Source organism: Hemitrygon akajei, chromosome 7, assembly GCF_048418815.1.
Source record: "Hemitrygon akajei chromosome 7, sHemAka1.3, whole genome shotgun sequence".
NCBI classification, from domain to species: Eukaryota; Metazoa; Chordata; class Chondrichthyes; order Myliobatiformes; family Dasyatidae; genus Hemitrygon; species Hemitrygon akajei.
Window position 1 is genome coordinate 91,910,775 of NC_133130.1, and position 21,402 is coordinate 91,932,176.

At 42.9% G+C, this 21,402-nt stretch overlaps 1 protein-coding gene across 1 annotated transcript in view; it reads left to right on the forward strand.

Annotated features, from left to right (window-relative positions):
* LOC140730671 (nesprin-1-like) overlaps positions 1 to 21,402 on the forward strand; it is a 626,730-nt gene that overhangs the window by 151,859 nt on the left and 453,469 nt on the right. Inside the window, 9 exon segments of the mRNA XM_073051428.1 lie at positions 254 to 404; positions 537 to 764; positions 1,140 to 1,238; positions 2,990 to 3,177; positions 5,127 to 5,250; positions 8,301 to 8,467; positions 9,319 to 9,472; positions 14,643 to 15,268; positions 18,719 to 18,898. Coding sequence (XP_072907529.1) covers positions 254 to 404; positions 537 to 764; positions 1,140 to 1,238; positions 2,990 to 3,177; positions 5,127 to 5,250; positions 8,301 to 8,467; positions 9,319 to 9,472; positions 14,643 to 15,268; positions 18,719 to 18,898 — 1,917 coding nt within the window.

The window sequence follows — 21,402 nt, forward strand, 5'->3', positions numbered from 1 at the left end:
GATTATACTCAGCAATTTCAAGGACCCATTACTGAAAATCCTGCAGTCCACACCTACATGATAGCTGACCCAGGGGAATTAAACTTTGTGCCTTTTGCCAATCCCATTTGGTTTTGTGCTTTTCCCCATCTGCTCTTCTCCAGCCTTTCCACCGTCACCAACTCTGTTGAGCTGAGATTGAAGAGAAATCCAGAAGATGGTTTATTTTGACCCATTTCTGTTAATTTCACTGGTGTCTTCTTTTTTGCTTCAGTGTGAAGCACCTGGAAGAGATCAAAAGTTTGTGGGAGAATTTTTTGGCCGAGTTTGAGTCATTGGGGCACTGGATGACAGATGAACAGAAAGAGCTAAATGCCGTGCAGGATTTGTCTATCCCATTGGAGGACAAGCTCTCCAAAGTTAAGGTAAGTTGCCCTTTCCTATAATGATTGTTCTAAACTTTGAAATCTATCTTTGAAAATGATAAAATCATGGATTCTTCTTCAGGGAAAAGAACTGAAAAATAAAAACAACCAATCTATGCCTTTGACTTGTAGCATCTTCTTGACACAGTTCTTGGTAAGTCTAAAGAACTTAAAAGTTTGGAAGAAGAGTCCCAGAAGCTGAGCCAGTTCGTCACCTCAGGCGAGATTGCGCACGTGAAGGCCCGTTTGACACAACTAACTAGGCAGTGGGAAGAACTCCATCAAAACGCCCTGGATGTGAACAGCAAACTGGGGAACCGAGTCTCACTGCAGCAGAAGTTTGAAGAGGACTTCAACAAGGTATCTGCACGATGAAAGAATTTTAAAGTTACTCTGTGCCTGACTATTATGTGAAAGAGCAGACCAGTAGGATGAAGGACTGTTTCTGTTCTGTGATTATAAAGTGATGTAATATTGGCATCTTTAGCTTCCCTTGTTGCTACCTATTCACATATTGGTTCAGGAGCACCGAGATGTTAACTGAATACGGAAGGTTACGTACTAAGGCAACTTCGGATTATCATGATGATGAATTGATTCTCATCTGCAGATTTCCAATTACATAGAGAAATACAGAACGATTCCTGCCTCTGAACCTTAATGTTTTATCTTATTCATTCTTTGTTTAGTTCTTCATCAGTATTGTATGTGTTTTGCCTTTTAATATCTCCACAGGTCCAGCAGATGCTAATCGACATGGAGACAACATTGAAGAGCAAGAGCAGTAAGTGCTGCTCCGCATCTGAGGCTAAGCAGCTGTTACAGGCACACCTGGTACGTACCTGGTTCTGTGGTACGGCTCACGCTGAGTCAGGGGTTATGGTGAACAGGGGAAGGGTGCTGCAATCTGTAAGTGAGGGAAAGGCAGAGATCTTCCATGAAAGAATTTGGCAAGTTATAGTGAGTCCAGTGTTTCTCTGAAATAAATGTTATTCTGACAGATAATAACTGTATCTGATGAACTTGTGTCTTTGTTTATGGCAAGAAACAAAAAAGAATTTTATAGAGTCATAGAGAAGTACAGCACAGAAACTGGCCCTTTGGCCCATCTAGTCCATGCTAAAACTATTTAAAAGTCCTACTCCTTTTGACCTGTACCGGGACCATAGCCCTCCATACCCCTACCATCCATGTATCTATCCAAACCTCACTTAAACGTTGAAATTGAGCTTGCATCCACCACTTGTGGTGGCGGTTCATTCCACGTTCTCACAACCCTCTGAGTGAAAAAGTTTCACCTCAAATTCCCTTCAAACTTTTCACCTTTCACCCTTAAGCCATGACCTCTGGTTGTAGTCCCACCCAACCTCAGTGGAAAAAGCTAGCTTGCATTTACCCTCTCTATACCCCTCATAATTTTGTATACCTCTACTGTTCTAACTGATCAAATGTAGAGAATTGGGGGTGGGGAGACCTCTATCTGCAGCTTTTCTTTTCTGCCTTCCATTGGCTGAAGCCTCAGAATGCCCACTCTAACTCTGGCCACTCCACTTGCCCCGCCTTCCTTTAATTTGTTCTTGCTAAACAATCCCAAACGCCAGTAGATCCAAAAAACTACCGTGAGTTGCTGCCTTTTTATACTCGGTCAGTGAGCCTGAATGAATTCCATCCTCGCAAGCTTCTGCTCTGGTCAAAGCTTGGGAATTGTTTAATTAAATAATATTTATTTACCGGGAATTGTTTTATTATTGTCACACGGATAAATACAGTGGAAAAACTTTGTTTTACATGGCAACCACGTGGATTATTTCAAATGTTATCAAAGGGAAACCAGTAAGAGAATGTAGAATGTAGTGTTATAGTTAGAGAATGTACAGTACTGGGCCATGACAAGGGAGAGTGAGAGATCAAGAGCCCATCTTATCATACAAGAGATCAGCTCAAGAGTCTGATGGCACTGGAATAGAGCACTCTTTAACCCTGATGGTACTAAAGGTGTTTTCAAGCTTTTGTGTCTTCTGCCTGAAGGAAGTGGGGAGAAGAGGGATGTCCAGGAGGGAGGGGCCTTTATTTGGCTTTAATTATATTTGACTTCATAATAAAGTAGTTCTTTCATTATGAAGTAATTCTAATATTACTGGCAGTTTCTGATTTGGTAACATCTTTGGGATGCAGGACTTTTTTCTTCAATATCTCTCTCTTCACCAGACATTCCTTACGGATGTTGATAGCCTTTTAACAAAATGCCTATAGACGTGAATAACTCATGCAGTTTTGTAATAGGTTGTAAAGGACTGCTCTGAGCCATTTCTGACTTGCTTGCTGCATTCTACAGTACGTTAGCCAACAGAGAGAGTGCATTGTTCACTTTAACTCTGATTGTAGAATGCAGCATGTGATTGACTTCCGTACGCAGTGGTCCCCATAACAATCTCATCCTTTCAAAGACCAAGTTATCCCAGATTGCATCCTTAAGCTTTTTCTTTTGTTCTTTTGTTTTATTTATTTTGTTCTGTGCTGACAAATTTTCATGGAAACTGCACACAAAGTTACTGTTTTTACTCACCCTGGTTTCCTCTGCACAGAAATTCTATCAAACCATCGATCAGGTGAAAAGTCAAATGGCGTCACTCTCAACCAGCGCCCGCAAGGTCAGCAACCCGAGCGAAGCTGCTCAGCGACTGAGCACTCTGCAGGAGAAGTTCGAGGATTTGCAAGCTTGTGTCAAGGAGATGGAAGAACAGCTGGAAAACAGGACGACTCTCTGGCAGAAGTATGTAGCCTGGTGAAGCTCCCACTGTCCTCACTAGACGTCCCTTACAGACGTAAGGAAGACGTAGTTAATTGTTCGCTGTCTGCTTCAGCACACGGCAGGTGTGGCTACTCTCTCAAGGTGCCACAGTCGACAGACTCCCGAGCAAATCACCCAAGGCTGTCCCTGTTTTCTTACAATGAAAGTGCATTGCATGAAAGTTTGCACTCAGTCCAAGACAAAGCATTTAATGTATATTGTACAAAGAGGCATCTGCAGGGATGCGCAAACACACAATATATATCCAGCTGCGTCTGCATGCGCACACAAAGGTGCATGTATTACGTATTCACTGCAATGATATATGTCTACAGCACTCCATTAGCTGGTTGCAATTTTACTGTGGTACAATCTACCTGTCAACAGCCTGGGTCTTTAGTTTTCTCCATTTCCCTTCTAAAGATACAGTTCACAAATAATTAGTTAACTAAGGCCTCCTATATAGGGAGGGAACAAAATTTTTTCCCTTGTTATTGTCCAGCTAAGCAGCTTACTTAAACAGAGTTGTGGCAACACACACAAGATGCCAGAGGAACTCAGCAGGGCAGGCAGCATCTACGGGAAAGAGTAAACAGTTGGCGTTTCGGGCTGGGATGTTCATTAGGACCCTTCATCATCCTTGCATTGTCCTCCTGCTGAATGGCTGGAGGAATCCTACATATTCTGGCAGTGAAGAGGGGCTGAACATTTCATCCAACACAAAGTGTGACTTTATGTGACCTTCGTACTGGGTAGTCGGTTCAAGGGCAGTTGAAGATTTGTCATCGGCTCTCTGATTGGAAGTGATCTGAAGTGTTGAACCTGTAATTGATTCACTTTGATAGACCATCCATCCAGTAGATAATGTTATTATCCTATGAGTTTAGGCTTAATCAAAACTTAGCGAATACATAGGTTCAAGGAATTATTGAAACAGATTCCAATGTATATGGATTAATACTAACACATTTCATAAATTAATGACACAGCAGTTAATACTCAGTGACGTGGGTACAATCTTAACCTTAAATGCTGTCTTTGTGGGCTGTAAAACCTGCCCTAGATGCTCCAGACCCCTTCCCATCACAAAGGACATGCTGGTTAGCGTGTTAATTGACTTCTATAAAGTACCTGTAGTATAGGTGGATAGGTAGGAGCACTGGGGTAAGTTAGTGAGCATCTGAGGGAATGGCCTACAGCAGGGGTTCCCAACCTTTTTGATGCCATGGACCAACACCATTAAGCAAAGGGTCCAGGCAAATAAGTTGGTTGCCCTGAGAGTTGGTGTAGATTTGTGGTTGTCCCTACGTCATAAGAATATATGAGAAAATGTAGGAAATGCAAAGGATTTCCACAGAGTAAATTATGGAAGTCTGCTTTCATGGGTGGGAAACTAGTAACTGAGATAATTTACAAAATAACGAGAGGAGAGATCGGAAGATTTTCTTTTCTGCAGCTGGTTGCTGCAATTCAGAATGTATCTGAAGGAGTAATGGGAGCAAAATTCAACAGTATATTTTAGAAGAAAATAGTGTTAACAACTGAAGATGAGTATTTAGCAGGGCTTTGGCTAGAAAGCAGGTGAGAGGGACTCGTTGGATTGCCCCTTCTGAGATCAAGCAGAGGCCTGGGAGGCTGAACGGCCGGGTTCTACAATGTAGGGTTCTTTGGGGAGGTTTACCTTTGAGCTAAGTGTGCATTGTGGAATTTCTGCATTTTGTACTCTGCCTTTGAAATTTGGATCCATTGACTCCAAGAAGCCTCATTCATAACTGAAGCACTCTTGTATATCTGATGTGAGTTACTCTGTTGTGTCGTCTGCTGCTCTTGCAGGAAGGGTCAGGAGGCATTGTTTTTCATTACTGAATTGTGTATAATTTAAATACTTGGTGATTAATAAGTTGATGGCCCTTTGAATTTTTTGTTGTCAGATATGAAAAGGACGTGTCGAGCTTCACTTCTTGGCTTGAGAAACACGAAGCAATCACAGGATTGTGGTCACCTTACATCTCTTCTGACCAAGCCAAACTGCAGAATGAAGTGCACACTCTGAAGGTAAACTCCAGGCGATGCTTCAGTGCTTTAGAGCGTTGCTGGTGTACTGAGGCCTTGTACTGTACAACAACATGAGGATTGGATCTGTCAAATTAAGGGGATCCATCACCATTGCATCACAGCTCAATCCCAGACACTAATCAAAGGTGACCCTTTGATCGAGATAAGAGATGATTTCCTTTCTATTGTTCCCAGAGATCTTGGTTCATTCACTTGTGGGAGAGCCAACTTCCCAGTGCCTTGGCTCAGACATAAGAAAGAAAGAAGTACATCTCTGGCAAGGACATAACTGTCCCAGAGCACTTTTCAGTCATTGAAATACTTATCTTTGAAGTATATCCACTGCTGTGATGTAGGAAACATTATTTACAGTTTGGGTAATTAGAGTCAATTGTATTTAAGCTGTAGTGAAGTCTCCCTTTGGGCTACCATAGGAACTTCTGTAAGGAGCAGAATATTAGGAATCACATAAATATTTAAAAAGGGAAGAAAATATATCTTGCAATTATAAAATACCTTTCACAAACTTGGGTTGTTCAAGGATCTTTTATAACTGAAGTCCCTTTGAAGTGTGGTTCTTGTTCTGGTAAGGAAACATGTTATCCAATATGAACATATCAGGATCTCAAAAGCAACAATCAGATAATGATGAGATAAACCACTTCAGTGATAATTATAAATGTCAAGACAAAATGCTGGGGAGAAAGTCTTTTACTGTTTCTAATCGATGTCACCGAGCCTTTTACACCCACTTTTTTGGGCAGACATGGCTGTGATCTAAGGCCACAATGAAATAAGAGGACTTCAGGCACTCTCTTGGAATAGAACTGATAGTCTGTCTGTGTTGTGTGTTCGAGACTCCAGAGTGGAACCTGACTCACGATGAGCTAATGTAAATTATCATCTGCATCACCATTTGTTTGAATAAATATGGTACAGTTCTCAATACACTCTCTAATGAGTAAATCTCCTGAAAGCAGCAGTACAACAAATTATTTTTTAAACAGCTGTTTGGAACGTTGTCTTGGGTGTTGACTGCTTCACACTGAGAGAAGCTGGACCTTGCACATCCATACTCACCTCATTCTATAGATACACAGTAGAGAGCATCCTGACAGGCTGCAATCACTGCTTGGTATGGAAACTGCACTGTGGTCTATAACTGGTGGTCAAAACTGCCCAATGCATCACCGACACCAGCCTACCCAGCAACGAGGACATGTATACTAAAAGGTACCAGAAAAGGGCCAGTAACATCACGAAGGATGTCACCCACCCTGCTCACGGACTGTTTGTTCCACTCCCATCAGGGAGGAGGCTACATAGTAGCATCCACACCAGGACCACCAGATTCAAAAGCAACACACACAAAATGCTGGTGGAACGCAGCAGGCCAGGCAGCATCTATAGGGAGAAGCGCTGTCGACGTTTCGGGCCGAGACTCGAAGGGCCTGCTGCATTCCACCAGCATTTTGTGTGTGTTGCTTGAATTTCCAGCATCTGCAGATTTCCTCGTGTTTGAGATTCAAAAGCAGTTATTTTCCCCAAGCAGTAAGGCTGATCAACACCTCCACTCACTAACTCCACCATACTTTGTTACTTTTTGTCAATCACCTTATGGCATAGACTAGCGTCACTTTATGGACATACAATCAATCTATGTATATAAGCTATCTTATGTATTTATATTTATTGTGTTTTTATTATTGTTGTGTTCTTTATCTTTTGTGTTTTTTGTGCTGCTTCAGGTCCACAGTAACAATTATTTTGTTCTCCTTTACAGTTGTGTACAGGAATTGACATTAAACAGTCTTGAATCTTAACAGATGTTGCTGAAAATTTCCAAAATTTTCTTTTCCTAAGTTTGTATCTGTTGAGGTCTAGAGGGGTGAGAATAGGATTGACAGGGTTGAGGAGAGATGAGAGGCATTGACCGTGTGGATAGCCAGAGGTTTTTTCTCAGGGCTGAAATGGCTAACGTGAGGGGGCATAGTTTTAAAATGCTTTGAAATAGGTACTGAGGGGATGTCAGGGGTAATATTTTCACACAGAGAATGGTGGTAATTGGAATGCACTGCCGGCGGCGTTGGTGGAAGTGGATACAATAGGGGCTTTTAAGAGCCTCTTGGATAGGTACATGGAGCTTAGAAAAACAGAGTGCTATGCAGTATAGTAATTCTTGGCAGTCTCTGCAGTAGGTTACATGGTCAGCACAACATTGTGGGCCAAAGGGCCTGTGATGTGCTGTAAGTTTCTATGTTCCATGTAACATATAAGATCCTGAGATGTTAACAGGGCAGATGTTAAGAGGAAGTTTCCAGTTGTTGGGGAATTTCTATCTCGGAGTCACTAGATAAATGTAAGTGGTTTCCCCATTTAAGATACATATGAGGCTCTTTTTTCCTCAGAGGCTGTGAGTCCTTTGAAACCTTTCCATAAGAATTTGTGGAAGCAGAGTTTGAATATTTTTAAGACAGAGGTGGATAACTTTAATGATACGCAAGGGGGTGAAAAGTTTCTGCTGTAGAGGAGAATGCAGAGGTAAAATTATAATCTGATCAACCACAATCTCACTGAAGGGTGGAGCAGGTTTGAGAGGCCGAGTGACCTACTCCTGCTGTTCCATTTAATATGCCTTTCAAATTATGTTTCAGGTGCAAGTCAGCTATGTTAGTGTCCACCAGACCAGACAGACAGTTCTGATTGGGTCTCATCTACCCCTTACACAAACATGAAAAATCTTATGGCACTGCTGTTAATCCCGTGTTCTGATCAATATTTATCATAGTCATCAATGCAAAAACTAATTATCTAGCTGTTTGTTGGAGCTTGATGTATCCAAGTTAGCTGTTGCAATTTTTAACTTAAAGCAGAGATTAGACTCCAGAAGAACTTCATAAACTGTAAAGTGCACTGGGATATTCTGAAAGGAAAAAAGGGATTTTTAGCTGCAAACCTGCCTTCTCTCTATGCCAGTTTAGTTAAGCTGGAATCAGACCTGTACCCATGGAATGCTAACTGGTGTTCTGCCTCTTTCATCATGTCTGTAGGACTTGCAGGCTGAAGTGACATCCCAGGAGTCAGCCCACAGAGGTCTTGTGATGCAGAGCAAAACTTTACACCAAGCAACCCCAGAGGAGAACTTGAAGACAATGAAAGCAAATTTACAGCAGCTGGACAAGAGGTGGCAAAGTCTCTCCCACAGTGTCAAAAAACGGTAGGATTGATTAAAAATCTTTTGCCCTTTGTTCTTGAATCTTCATAGACGTAGAGTGAAAAAAGCGTTTAGAAGTTTCTCTTCAGCTAAGCTTCCTTTATTGGTTTCTGAAATAAACGTAAATCATGACTCACTCAATCTAGCTCTTCATATGTTGAGCAAGTGTTTTTATTATACATGGTAAAGACCAAGAAGAAGCATTAAATTTTAATTTTGTTTTGCATTTTTCTTTCTGACTCAAGAGTTCTAATATTACTCCGCAGATTTGTTTGATAGTATTTTTAGAATGCAAGACGACTTTTTCGGTATTTCCCTCCTCACAAAAAATAATGACTCAACACAAATATTTTTGTTCAGCTGACCCCCAGGCCTTGCACTCAAAGGTAACTCAGTCCTCACCTCATTGTTCTGAGTGAATGACTATGTGGGAGTTTTTTTTATAACAGTCTGAGGACCACAATTTGTTACCCAAATAATATGATTTTAAATCCAACCTTGGTATTTTTGAGGAAATAAAGCTTAGCAAAGAATTTCATATCTAAAATGTCAAATTTTAAATTCCTAACCTACAGAGTGTATCCAGCATTTTCTGCTTTTATTTTTGATTTCTGGCATCTGCAGTTTTTTCCCCCATCGAACATAGGTATCATTTAATGTGATTACTGATGTCTTTGAGGAGTAAAATCCTGATTGGTTCCATAAAGACTTCTGAAGGAGGGAAATCAATGTCCTTGCCTTGTCTGGTGTATGTGAGGCTTTGTTCCCAAGCTGGTGCTATTCAGTAAGCAGACAAGAGAGCAGTTGTGTTCCTCCCCTGAGAATTGGCAATGAAATGCTCCTTTGTTCCACAGGATTCGCACCTTCGAGGAGGCAATCGAGAAGCACCAGCGGTTTGACGAGTCGCTGCTAAAATTTTCCTACTGGGTCGATCGCTTTCTGAGTGGCCTTCAGTCAACCTCGGAGATAAATCCGACGGATCTGCAGCCTGCTTTAAATCACTTAAAGGTATTAACACGGCAGATCCTTAGTTTTCATCAATGAAGTTTTAGAACAATGTGGGCAGCCAGACTGATACATTGATTCATATACTACTTTCTATTCATCATTGGAAGCAGCGTTTCTCCCCCTTGCTGTGTCGTCAAAACATTTCGTAATGTTTTACCCCTACATCTGGTATAAAAATTAGAGAATATAATTTGCAAAGTCCAGGCCTTGACAGAAATTGCCAATGGCAATTTGACCTGATTTCAGTCCTAGACTTTTCTTAACTATACTCTGAACTATCATTATTTCTTTGGGCTAATGTTGGGAATGCAACTTTGTTAAATTCTTTACAAAAAGGTCCATGTTTGCACATTTATTGAATTTGGTTTCATAATCCGCTGCAATGAAATTTGAACTCGTGAATTTTAGGTTAGTCACCGTATAAGTTCACCGCTGGGCTATCCTGACAGGTAATTGTTATGTGAACGAGTGCACCTGTGTTTTATCTTGGAGTCATAGTGAACTCTGCCCAAGTTCAGGTATCCTCACCCCACTTTGTATCTCTGACATCTTAGAAGATGTGCCGACATGGTTTGGTGGTAATGCTGGCACCCGAGTCAGAGGGTCATGGGCTCCAGCCCCCCTCCAGAGCCTTGAGCACATTCTCCAGTGCACTGCTGAGGGAGGCAAAAATTGATGGATGCCAAGTGGAATTCCTGCTGCCCTCTTTGACAAATTCTAAGGATCTCAGAGCCTGATCTTCAACTAGTATTCGAAAACGACTGGCTTCATCAACGGTTAAGTTGAATCTGGCTGTGTAAAATTTGTTTCAAGTTTTCCCAAACACACAGACAGATACTTTGTGATCCCAAAGGAAATTACAGTGTCACCGTAGCCTTACAAGTGCACAGATATAAATATTAGAAGAGAAATAGAAAGAGTAAGTTTCCACATACAATCTAACAGGAGGATGTCATTACTTCCCTGGCTATAGGTTGACTCATTATAGAGCCTAATGGCTGAGGGTAAGAATGACCTCAAAAGGCAGTGCAGATATCTTAGTCTATTACTAAAAGTGCTCCTCTGTTTAGCCAAGGTGGCATGCAGAAAGTGAGAAACAATATTCAGAATTGCCAGGATATTCCAGAGGATTCATTGTTCTACCACAGCCTCCAGTGTGTCCAGTTTGACTCTTATAACAGAGCCAGCCTTTCTAATCAGTTTACTGAGCCTGTTGCCATCGCCTGCGTTGTTGCCATTGCCCAGCATGCCACCGCATAGAAGATTGTACTGGCAACAGCAGACTGGTAGAACATGTGAAGAAGAGGCTTGCGGACTCCGAAAGACCTCAGTCTCCTCAGGATATTGAGCTGCAGCTGATTCAGCTTGCACTATTTGACAAAGTCCTCCACCAGGACCCCGTATTCATCCTCCCATTCTCCCTTTATACACCCAACTATTCCTGAGGAGACTTCTACTTGTATGCAATCTCTGTGTTGGTGATCCACTCAAGTCTGTCATACAGGTACACCCCCAAGTACTTTTAGGTCCTCACCATCAATAGTAACAGGGAGCAGTGCAGGCTTAGTCTTCCTAAGCCCTTTTGTCTTACTGATGTTGAGTTGTAGATGATTCAGCTTGCACCATTTGACAAACTCCTCCACCGTGGCTCTGTATTAATTCTCCCGTCCTCCCTTTATACGCCCAACTATTCCTGAGACATCAGAGAATTTCTGCAGATGACACATCTCAATGTTGTATCTAAAGTCCAATGTATACAGGGTAAACAGGAAGGGAGGCAATACAGCCCCCTGTGGGGCCCCAGTGCTGCTTATAGCCATGCCTGACACACGGCTCTGAAGCTGCACAAACTGTGGTCTGACATTTAGGTAGTCTATTATCCAGGATACAATGGAAGTGCCAACCTACATAGAACAGGAGCTTTTCCCTCAGCAATGAGGGCTGTATGGTATTGAACACACTTGAGAAATCAAAAAATATGATCCTCACGGTGCTGCCCTGCTCATCCAACTGTGAGTAGGCTCTGTTCAGCAGGTAGACGACAGCATCATCAACTCCAATGTGCTCCTGGTAGGCAAACTGCAGGGGATCGAGGGCTGATCTGACCAGGGGTCGGAGGTGAGCCAGGACCAGCCTCTCTAGGGTCTTCATGATGTGTGAGGTCAGGGCCGCTGGACAGCAGCCATTCAAGACTTTTGGTTGGGCCTTCTCGGGTACTGGGACCACACATGATATTTTCCACACAGTCGGGACCCTTTCCACACTGAAACCAGATTGAAAATATGCTGGAGAACTCCACACAGCTGCTCAGCGCTCTCCTTCAGGACCTTGAAGGGGGGGTGGGGGGGGAGAGTCACATCATCCAGTCTCAATGCTTTGCTGTGTCTGAGCCCTGATCCCTTCTCACCTGCTCAATAGTGAAGGTGGGTCCATGAATACTGGGGAGTTGCTGGAAGGTGGGGGCTGGGGGAGGTGACGATCGGGACGATAGAGGTTGGTATGTGGAGGTGTGGATGGTAGGTTCAGGGCAAGGAGGGGATGTAGACAGTGGTAGCCTGTGTTGTTACACATATAGTAATGTGCAACAGGATACAGTGAAAAGCTTTGTTTCGTGTACCATCCAGGCACAAGTACATAAGTACACAAAGAATAGAATGCAAAATGGAGTGTTGCAGTTCCAGAGCAAAGTGCAGAGCAGGCAGACAAAGTGGTAGCAGTGGCTGGACCCCATCAGTGCTTCATTGTCAGTGTGGGATGTTCATGGACACTCTGAGGCTGAAGTGAATGCTCCATAAATCTACTTGTTCTCTCTTTATTGTTTCTCACAAATACACATCATTTGTGCTGTGGGCTGCAGGGAGGTTACATGTTAGCGGTTCTACTGTGGGCACTGATTAAATGAGAAGATTTCAGAGGAATGAAACAGATGACTAACACGCAGTGAGATCGTGGCAGAGGCAAATGTTTGGCCTACATTTTTTTGTACCTTGCTTCCGAGCAAAATTCTGTCAGGTAGCGTGTGTGTAAGTGTAACCTAAAATTCATGATTGCTTTTGACGTGGTGTGATTAAGAAGACGGGTTATACATACAAAAGTAATCCACAAAGTATTGAATGTGGTCTCAACTTGTGCCCGCATTCTTGGCATTGATTTTAACCCGGTTTGTAGGAGACGGCCAGTGGTGAAGTGGTATCCGCACCAGACTTTGAGGCGAGTGGTTCCAGGTTTGAATTCAGCCGGTTCCTCACACTCTTTCTATCTATGCTGGGTTGAGTGTCGAGCTAGCAACTCGGCCCTGTAAAACAGACTAGTGTAAAAGAAACGGCAAGGTTGCCACATGATGCACCAGTGAGGCGCAGGAGGGTATTGTTAGTATTTGAAGGATTCAAGAGTAAAGCATTTTTTCTTACGTTCTTAAGCTAGAGAAGAGACTGATTGGTGCATCAGCTATCAGAACAGTTGGTGCAATCCCATTCACCCAGTTATTTCCCCTCAGAATGTTCTCCCTCACATGCCCATTGGGGATGGCTCGATAGCATAGCAGTCAGTGTGATGTTATTACAGTGCCAGTGACCCAGGTTCATTCTCACTGCTGTCTATGCATTCTCCCTGTGACCGCATGGGTTTCCTCCAGGTGATCTGGTTTCCTTCCGCATTCCAAAGATAATGGGCTAGTAGGTGACAAGAATGTAATTGGGCAGCATGGGCTCATTAGGCGGGAACCTGTTACCATGCTCTATCTCTAATTAAAACAAAACTAAACTCTTCCCTAGTTCTCTCACCACACATCTACACAGGCGTAGTTTATAGTAGCCACAAACATGCCTTTTGGCCATTGACCCAACAGAAGGAATTTTGTCACAGAGAAAAATGACAAACTCCATGAGGACAGCGTCCAAGGTCAGAATCGAACCCAGGTCACCACAGCTGTATGACAGGGATACGAGTGGCTGTAGTATTCCCATTCAGCCCTGGGCTGTTTTAAATTAATGACCTCATTTGAGACCCATTCCAGTATAGAACAGATAATCCTCAAGGCTACAGTGGGTGAAGACCTGGATTAGAATGGATGTGACAGGCTGAGTAAACTCCTCCCAGGGTCTGAGCTTCTGTGACAGAGGTCTAACCTGCATGGGAGTATTGTCTCGGCAACGTGGGTTTCAAGTCAGGTCAAACCTGAATTTCATCTTGACCACTGGTGGCACTTGTGTGAAGCTTGGAAATTTCAAGCTTATAGGGTGTTAGCTTTCATAAATCGAGGGATAGAGTTTAAGAGTCGCGAGGTAATAATACAGCTTTATAAAACTCTGGTTAGGCCATACTTGGAGTACTGTGTCCAGTTCTGGTTGCCTCACTATAGGAAGGATGTGGAAGCATTGGAAAAGGTACAGAGGAGATTTACCAGGATGCTGCCTGGTTTAGAGAGTATGCATTATGATCAGAGATTAAGGGAGCTGGGGTTTTACTCTCTGGAGAGAAGGAGGATGAGAGGAGACGTGATAGAGGTATACAAGATATTAAGAGGAATAGATAGAGTGAACAGCCAGTGCCTCTTCCCCAGGGCACCACTGCTCAATACAAGAGGACATGGCTTTAAGGTAAGGGGTGAGATGTTCGAGGGGGATATTAGAGGAAGGTTTTTTATTCAGAGAGTGGTTGGTGCGTGGAATGCACTGCCTGAGTCAGTGGTGGAGGCAGATACACTAGTGAAATTTAAGAGACTACTAGATAGGTATATGGAGGAATTTAAGGTGGGGGGGATATATGGGAGGTAGGGTTTAAGGGTCAGCACAACATTGTGGGCCGAAGGGCCTGTACTGTGCCGTACTATTCTATGTTCTATGTTCTCCCTTTGACTCTGTGGATTCCCTTGGGATTTCTGGATTCCTGTCATATCCCAAAGGAATAAGGGTTGATAGGTTAATTGCTATTCTATATTGTCTGTGGTATAGCAGAATGGAAGGAAAATGTAAAGGTTTTTGTTGTTAATGGATGTGTGAAGGGAAATGAGAGTTGCAATTGGATTGCACTGGGAGCCAGCATAAACTCCATGGTATATTGTGAGGAAATATAAGACCATTAGTTAACCTTTGCCTGATTCCATCCCTTTGCAACCCTGTCCCTGTCAGTTAACCGTTTGTAACCTGTATCCCATTGCCTTGCTGTGCAGGACCAGTCAGGAGCCGTGGAGCAGCAGCGTGCCGAGCAGCAAAGCCTGAGGGACCAGGTGGACCATTTGTGCTCCACCAGTGAGCCACAGGACCAGCGTCTCCACAGTAGGACCGAGGAGTGCTTTCAGCTCTTCCAGGAGGCCAATGAGGTTGTTGAGCGGAGGAAAGAGGTCCTCAAACAGCTGGCTTCTTTCCTGGAAACCCACAGAGTTGCAGGGAACGTTCTCCACCGGATTATAAAGACTGTTGAGATGGCAAGTAACTGGGACAGAGTGAAGACAGAGCTGTTGGAAAAGGAATTGGGTGACGTAACTCCAGACATTAAACAATTGGAATTACAGGCTACAGCCCTTGATGCACTTATCAGCAAAGCCCAGTGCCATCTGAAGGCCACAGGATCAGACTCGAGGACCTCCTGTAGGGCGTTGGCAGAAGGACTCGAGGCAGAACTAGAATCTGCTCAGAAACTCCTGGGAACCAAACAAAGTGAGGCAGAAGCACTTAACTCCCTGTGGAGATCATTTAAAGAGCGCAAGGAGCAGTTGCTGAAGAGCATCGAGGACATTGAAGAAAGGGCAGACCACGAGGGTTTAAAAGAACTGAATGTACCAGCTTTGCAACTCAGGTGAATATACTGAAGGGGCTGTAGTGGGGGGGTTGGATGTGGGCTGTGGACACAAATGGGCAAACAGAGTTCTAAAATGAATTTCCAGAGTAATCTCTTCAGCAGTTAGAAACAACAAAGTTCATACCACTTGTGTTTAGTTCCAAATTGTTGAAAAGCGAGTTAGCTTAATGTCCCCTTAAGATAACCCTTTGTGAACCTTGTCCCGTTGGGTTGCCTTGCTGTGCAGGAGCAGTCAGGAGCCGTGGAACAGCGATGTGCCGTGAATCTAAGCCTGAGGGACTTAAACCTCATGCTGCCTTCGGCCATTGGATTGGACTGCATGTTAAACATAACTCTGACACACAGAGTTTATTTCACCACTTCCACAAAGACCAAAAGAGATCACTGTAGCACTTACCCTGTCATCAACAGTGAGCTGGTTGACTCAACCTGAAATAAAGTGAAATTGGAATTCATCAAATGTACGGCATCGGAATAAGACTGCAAATCTGGAACATTCAGTTCAATTCAATAAGCTGACCGTTGATTTATTTTAAATGTCTATTGAGTCATCTCACTTTACCTTCCTGGAAAGAATGCGTTCAATGTAAGCTTTGCATGGATCGTTATACAGTCGTTAACCTCCAATGGAATTCTGTGGGTGATTTCACATTTTGCTTTTGATGGAGTTTGTTGGTAATTGGTTTGCGCGGGATAAAGAATGCAAGAGCACACTTTTAAATAGCATCCTCCATGAGTTCAGAACCTCCCAAATAGCTTCCAGAACTGAGAAGTCGAGGACACAATCACATTATAAATAATCCATGCCACTGCCTCAGTGCATTTGTAAGGGAGTGGTGCAATGTTGAAGGTGCTGACTTTCGGATAACGTGTGAAACCAGGACCACATTTGCTTTGTCAGATGTCTATGTAGATCCTGGGGCACAATTTGAAGAAGACAGTGCTCCTGCATGTCTGCCCATTTCCTCAACCAGATCAGATTGAACTGATTGTCTGTTTCTGTGACTTGATTGTGCTGTACTGGTCTAAAAACCATCAAGAAGGACAGACTTGCTCCTTCTCTGTAGCTCAAAAGCACAATAAAAGCATGTTGTACTTTGCAGTGGTTCCACTGAAGTCATCTTCCAAACTGGGACCTCTTCAATTTACTCTACTGAAAGCTTTTAGTACTTTTCTGGCATTTTGGTCAGCAAACAGCTTCATCTGTGTGGATTGGTAATTGGAGACGGTGTTGGGGATATGTGCTTTGTTTGGCTGTATGTGACAGTGTGAATCTCAAGGATCTCAAGAGGGATTAAGGGTCACAGCTCTTAGCAAATATCGCACTGCATATCCCATTTCCACATGACACTATGTGAGAGTTATTTAGTTGTATGGTGGAATCAGGAAGCACAAAGATACGTGGACTAAGGGAATATACTGACTTCTGGCAATGAAACTGGAAGTGGGATCATCTAGCCACATGTCACTTGTCCACTTGTCTTATTGGCAAGAAACGGAGGAGCCGTAGAGAATTTTGAAATCCACGTGAAAGCCAATTAACTAAAAGTATTTACAAAATCCATTGCAATATTGGCCATCATCAGAGAGCAAAGGGAAGTTAAGTATTGCTTGTGTAGAGCATTTTTGGATCTACCCACGTACACTACTTTATTCTGCTTTTTTTATACTATTTCCTTTATCTTAACTATTTAATAGATATATATTCTTAATGTAATTCAGTTTTTTCTCTATATTTCTGTATCATGTATTTCTTTGTACTGCTGCCATAAAGTTAACAAATTTCACAACATACACTGGTGATATTAAACCTGATTCTGCTTTGGATTTCAGTTCAGACACAGTTGTTGAGGAAATTACATTGACCTTAGGGAGAGCACAGTGAAAAATTCTATTAGTGCTAATAGTTAACTTACAAAGACAGGTTCGGGGTCAAGACGAGCAGACCTGCAGATGCTGGAAATCCAAGCGACACACGCAAAGTGCTGGAGGAACTCAGCATGCTGCCTGGCCTGCTGAGTTCCTCCAGCATTTTGTGTATGTTTCATGGATAAGACTTGCTCATACCTGTATTTGAAAGGCTGAAATAGATTTAAAATTAATTCAAAAGTTTATTTTTGGAATGATTCAAGGATTCACCATCATTGATACAGGGGAATCATTACATTAGGCCAGCCAGACCTCTGTTGAGTGGACTCTTGCCTCTGAATTGCATGGTTGTTAGTTCATTGTCCCATACGGTGCCATGGGCATAAATACTGAGACCTGACAATCCTGAGGAAGTGTTCTCCCTACTGGAGGTGCTGCCCTTTCAGAAGAAATTTTAAGTAGAGACCCTTTCCACTCTGTAAATTGGGTACAAGACGTCTGCACAACTATATCAAAGATCAGAAATTATCCATGGCTTCCAGGCTGGTGGTTGCTGTGACATTAACATCACCAAGACCAGGTGATTATCACTGCTGTCTTCTGTACCTCCAACATTACAACAGTAACTGCATCAATAAATTGTGAAGGTGAGGTTCAGAGTACGTAATTCAAGTATTCCTTTTGGATGAGGATTATAATCTGGATGGATGGCCATTCAGGAATCACGTAAGGAAACATGTTTTCAGGGCTGATTGGTACTAATTCTTCACATTCCTTTGAAATATGGAAGATGGCCATTGAGCCCATTAAGACTCATTCCCAGCTCTTTTCCCTGTAAACTCCTTCTTATGCCCTTCATCTCCCCTCCTCTGACATCCCTGACTCCTGCCCCACCCACCCATTCCTCAAGGTAATTTATGGTTGACAGTCAATTTACCAACCAGCACATCTTCTGGGTATAGGAGAAAACAGGAGCACCTGGAGCGGGGAGGTGGGTGGGGTTTGTGGGTGGAATGAAAATCATAGAGCATGGAGATAAGCCCTTCAGCCCAAATCATCCATGCCACCAAGATGTCCATCTGAGCTAGTCCCATTTGCTTGTGTTTGGCCTTTCATATCCATGTACCCATCTAAATGATTTTTTAAAAGAGTGAACTCACACCCACCTCTATCATCTCTGCCGGTAGCCCATTCCATATCCTCACCATTCTCTGTGTGAAAAACATCCCCCTGAAATCCTCTTCAAATCTTTCTCCTCTGTCCTTCAACCAACGCTTCTAATTTTAGACTGCCCTGTCCTGAGAAAAAGACTGTGACGATCTACCTTAATGCTTTTATATTTCTTTTTAAGTTCACTCCTCAACTTCCTTCACAACAGGAAAAACAGTCCTTGCCTATCCGACCTTCCCTTTTAATTCAAGCCCTGCAAAGCGGATCTTTTCTGCCTCTTCTTTGGCTCTGTCACACAGTTTATTGGAATTCCAGTGCAGAGGAAGATCATCAACTAAAGCAAGTTAGTAGGTCTGGGCTTTGGGGAAGTGCCCAGTACTAACCGGAAGCTACCCTGTTCTTACACAGGTTGAGGCGGTTCAGTCAGCTGGAGGAAGATCTGAACTCCCAGCAACATGAGTTGCATTGGCTGATGGATAAAGCTAAACAGCTTGCCGAGAAGGACAGGTCTCTCGCTGGGGAAGCTGAGAAAGAAATTAACTTGCTGGAAGTGACCTGGAATGACACCAAAAAGCTGATCAATGATGTGTGAGTACTGTAAAACTGATCCATGGTTTGAGTACTAACTATGAGTACTGTAAAACTAATTTGGACATGTCTATTGTAAGCCTCTGCTGTAAACCAGTGATGACAAGTGCAGATAAACTAAACATGAAGACAATTGAACTAATCATTGCGGTGAAGATGGATAAACTAATCAGTAACTGTAAATCTAACCAACGCATTGACTAATCATTGAGATGAATACTGTAAAACTAATTAATGACATGAGTAAAGCCAAACAAATGATGGTTAGAGTAATCTGTGACCTAAGTCCTATAAGGACAGTTAAAGGAATTGGTAATTGCTGAATGGTGAGCTTATCAATGACTCAAAGATGGTTGACTTGGTCAGTGGTGTGAGGGTGACAAAACAGATCAATGGTATGTACTGATCAAATGAATGAAATTGAAGTTCAAGTTTGTCATTCAACCATACATGTGTATACAGCCAAAGAAAACAATGTTCCTTTGGAGCCAAGGTGCAAAACACAGAACCTAAAGTTACACACAGCACATATAGCACGTATAATCATGACAGAATAACATAGTTACAAAAATTATTTAGCCCAAGTCCCTGAGTGTCATGACCTGCAGGTTGATGGTGCATGGATATTGTCCTGGAGCCATGTTTCTGCAAGAACAGGCCCCAGCAGTTCCTCATATTGCGTAGTGTAGTTGCAGACGAACGCAGTTTAGCTTGTCTCCCACTGAGTGAACACTGGAGGACATCACCAACAGGAGGGACCAGCATGGAATCCAATGGCACACATCCAGTTCCAACACCTCCTTCCTTGGTGGTTGCAACAGGTAACCCAGAGGCTTGGCCCACACATTGACCGCAGCCACGCAGATCCCCCACTGTCGCTCTTGCCAATGAATCAGTGAATCAGACTTTGCAGTACTCTACATTAGCAATGTCCAACAGGATCTCGCAATCACCTGCACAAGAACATCCAAGACGAATGGATTGCGTTCTGCCTTGGTGCAGCGCCGCTTCCAGGGGACATGATGTGCAACAGGTCCGGCTCGGCTGCTATCCAGCGACTCGCTAGCAGGACAGACCTGCAGTATTTCGTGTTTTTAATACCTAGCAATGTCTTGCAATTGTGAAAATAGACATAAAGGACGAACAATTGTGTCTTTGGTTGGACCCAGAGAAGCTGCAGTGTCCATGTGTGCTGTCATCTTACCAGAAGCCCTTTCTGGAAGGCCAGACTCTTACCTCACTGATTCATGACCAATTTCAGTTACTTTTATTTTCAGACTAACTGAATAAAGCACTTTTGTAACATTATAGTTTCTTAGGCTACGTTTCAAGCAAATTTAACATCTGTTACCCAAATCAGTGCAGATGATTTAACTGTACACGGGCAGCTGATTATTTCTATACCTTCTGAGCATGTCACAAATTAATATTTCCTTTATTCATTATAATTTGAGCAACATTACCAATTCTAAAATTTGCTGCTGATCCTCGAATGCCATTGTACAAGCAAGTTGTTTTCTGACACTCCTTGAGAGAGTTATGAGGAGGTGTGGTGTGGGGAATGCAGACGCTAATAGGACAGATAGGGACAGGAAATATTCTTCCCTAAACCATACGAGCAAATTGGTTGCATTAAGAATTGAAATCTGCATAGTGGGCATGTCACAGAGAGCTAGCTAATCATCTTACAATATAGGGTCTAACCACCAACACCTGACAGTCAATGGCATTGGCATTGCCAAATGTCTCCGTGTTGATTTCCTGTGGTTCACCATAACAAAGGAAAGTATACTTGTTGGCCATTTCATTAGGTATACCTGTACACCTGCTCGTTAACACAAATAACTAATCATCCAATCATCTGACAGCAACTTAAAGCATAAAAGCATGCAGACATGGTCAAGAGGTCCTGTTGCTGTTCAGACCAAATGCCAGAATGGTGAAGAAATGCGATCTAAGCGACTTTGATCATGGCATGATTGTTGGTGCCAGACAGGGTGGTTTGCGTATCTCAGAAGCTGCTGATGTCCTGGGATTTTCATGCTCAGCAGTCTCTGGAGTTTACAGAGAATGATGCAAAACAACAAACAAAAAAATCCAGTGTGTGGCAGTTGTGTTGGTGTAAACCTTGTTAATCAGTGAGGTCAGAGGAAAATGGCCAGACTAGTTCAAGCTGATAGGAAAACGACAGTATTTCAAATAACCTTGCATTACAACAGTGGTGTGTAGAGGGGCATCTCAGAATGTACAACATGTTGAATTTTGAAGTGGATAGGCTACAGCCGCAGGGGACCATGAACATACACTGGGTGTAAATAGTCCTGCCACATAAATAGTGTGGCTGTAACTGCAAGTCAAAGGCTACATACTTTGCAGTGATAGCTCGCCCTTGAGTCCAGGCTGAGGAGTTGAATGAAATACTACAAGAACCGCAGTAGCTCATGAAAACTGCTCTCAAGGGTCATTAGGAATAGATGATAAATGCTGACCTTGTCGACGACCAT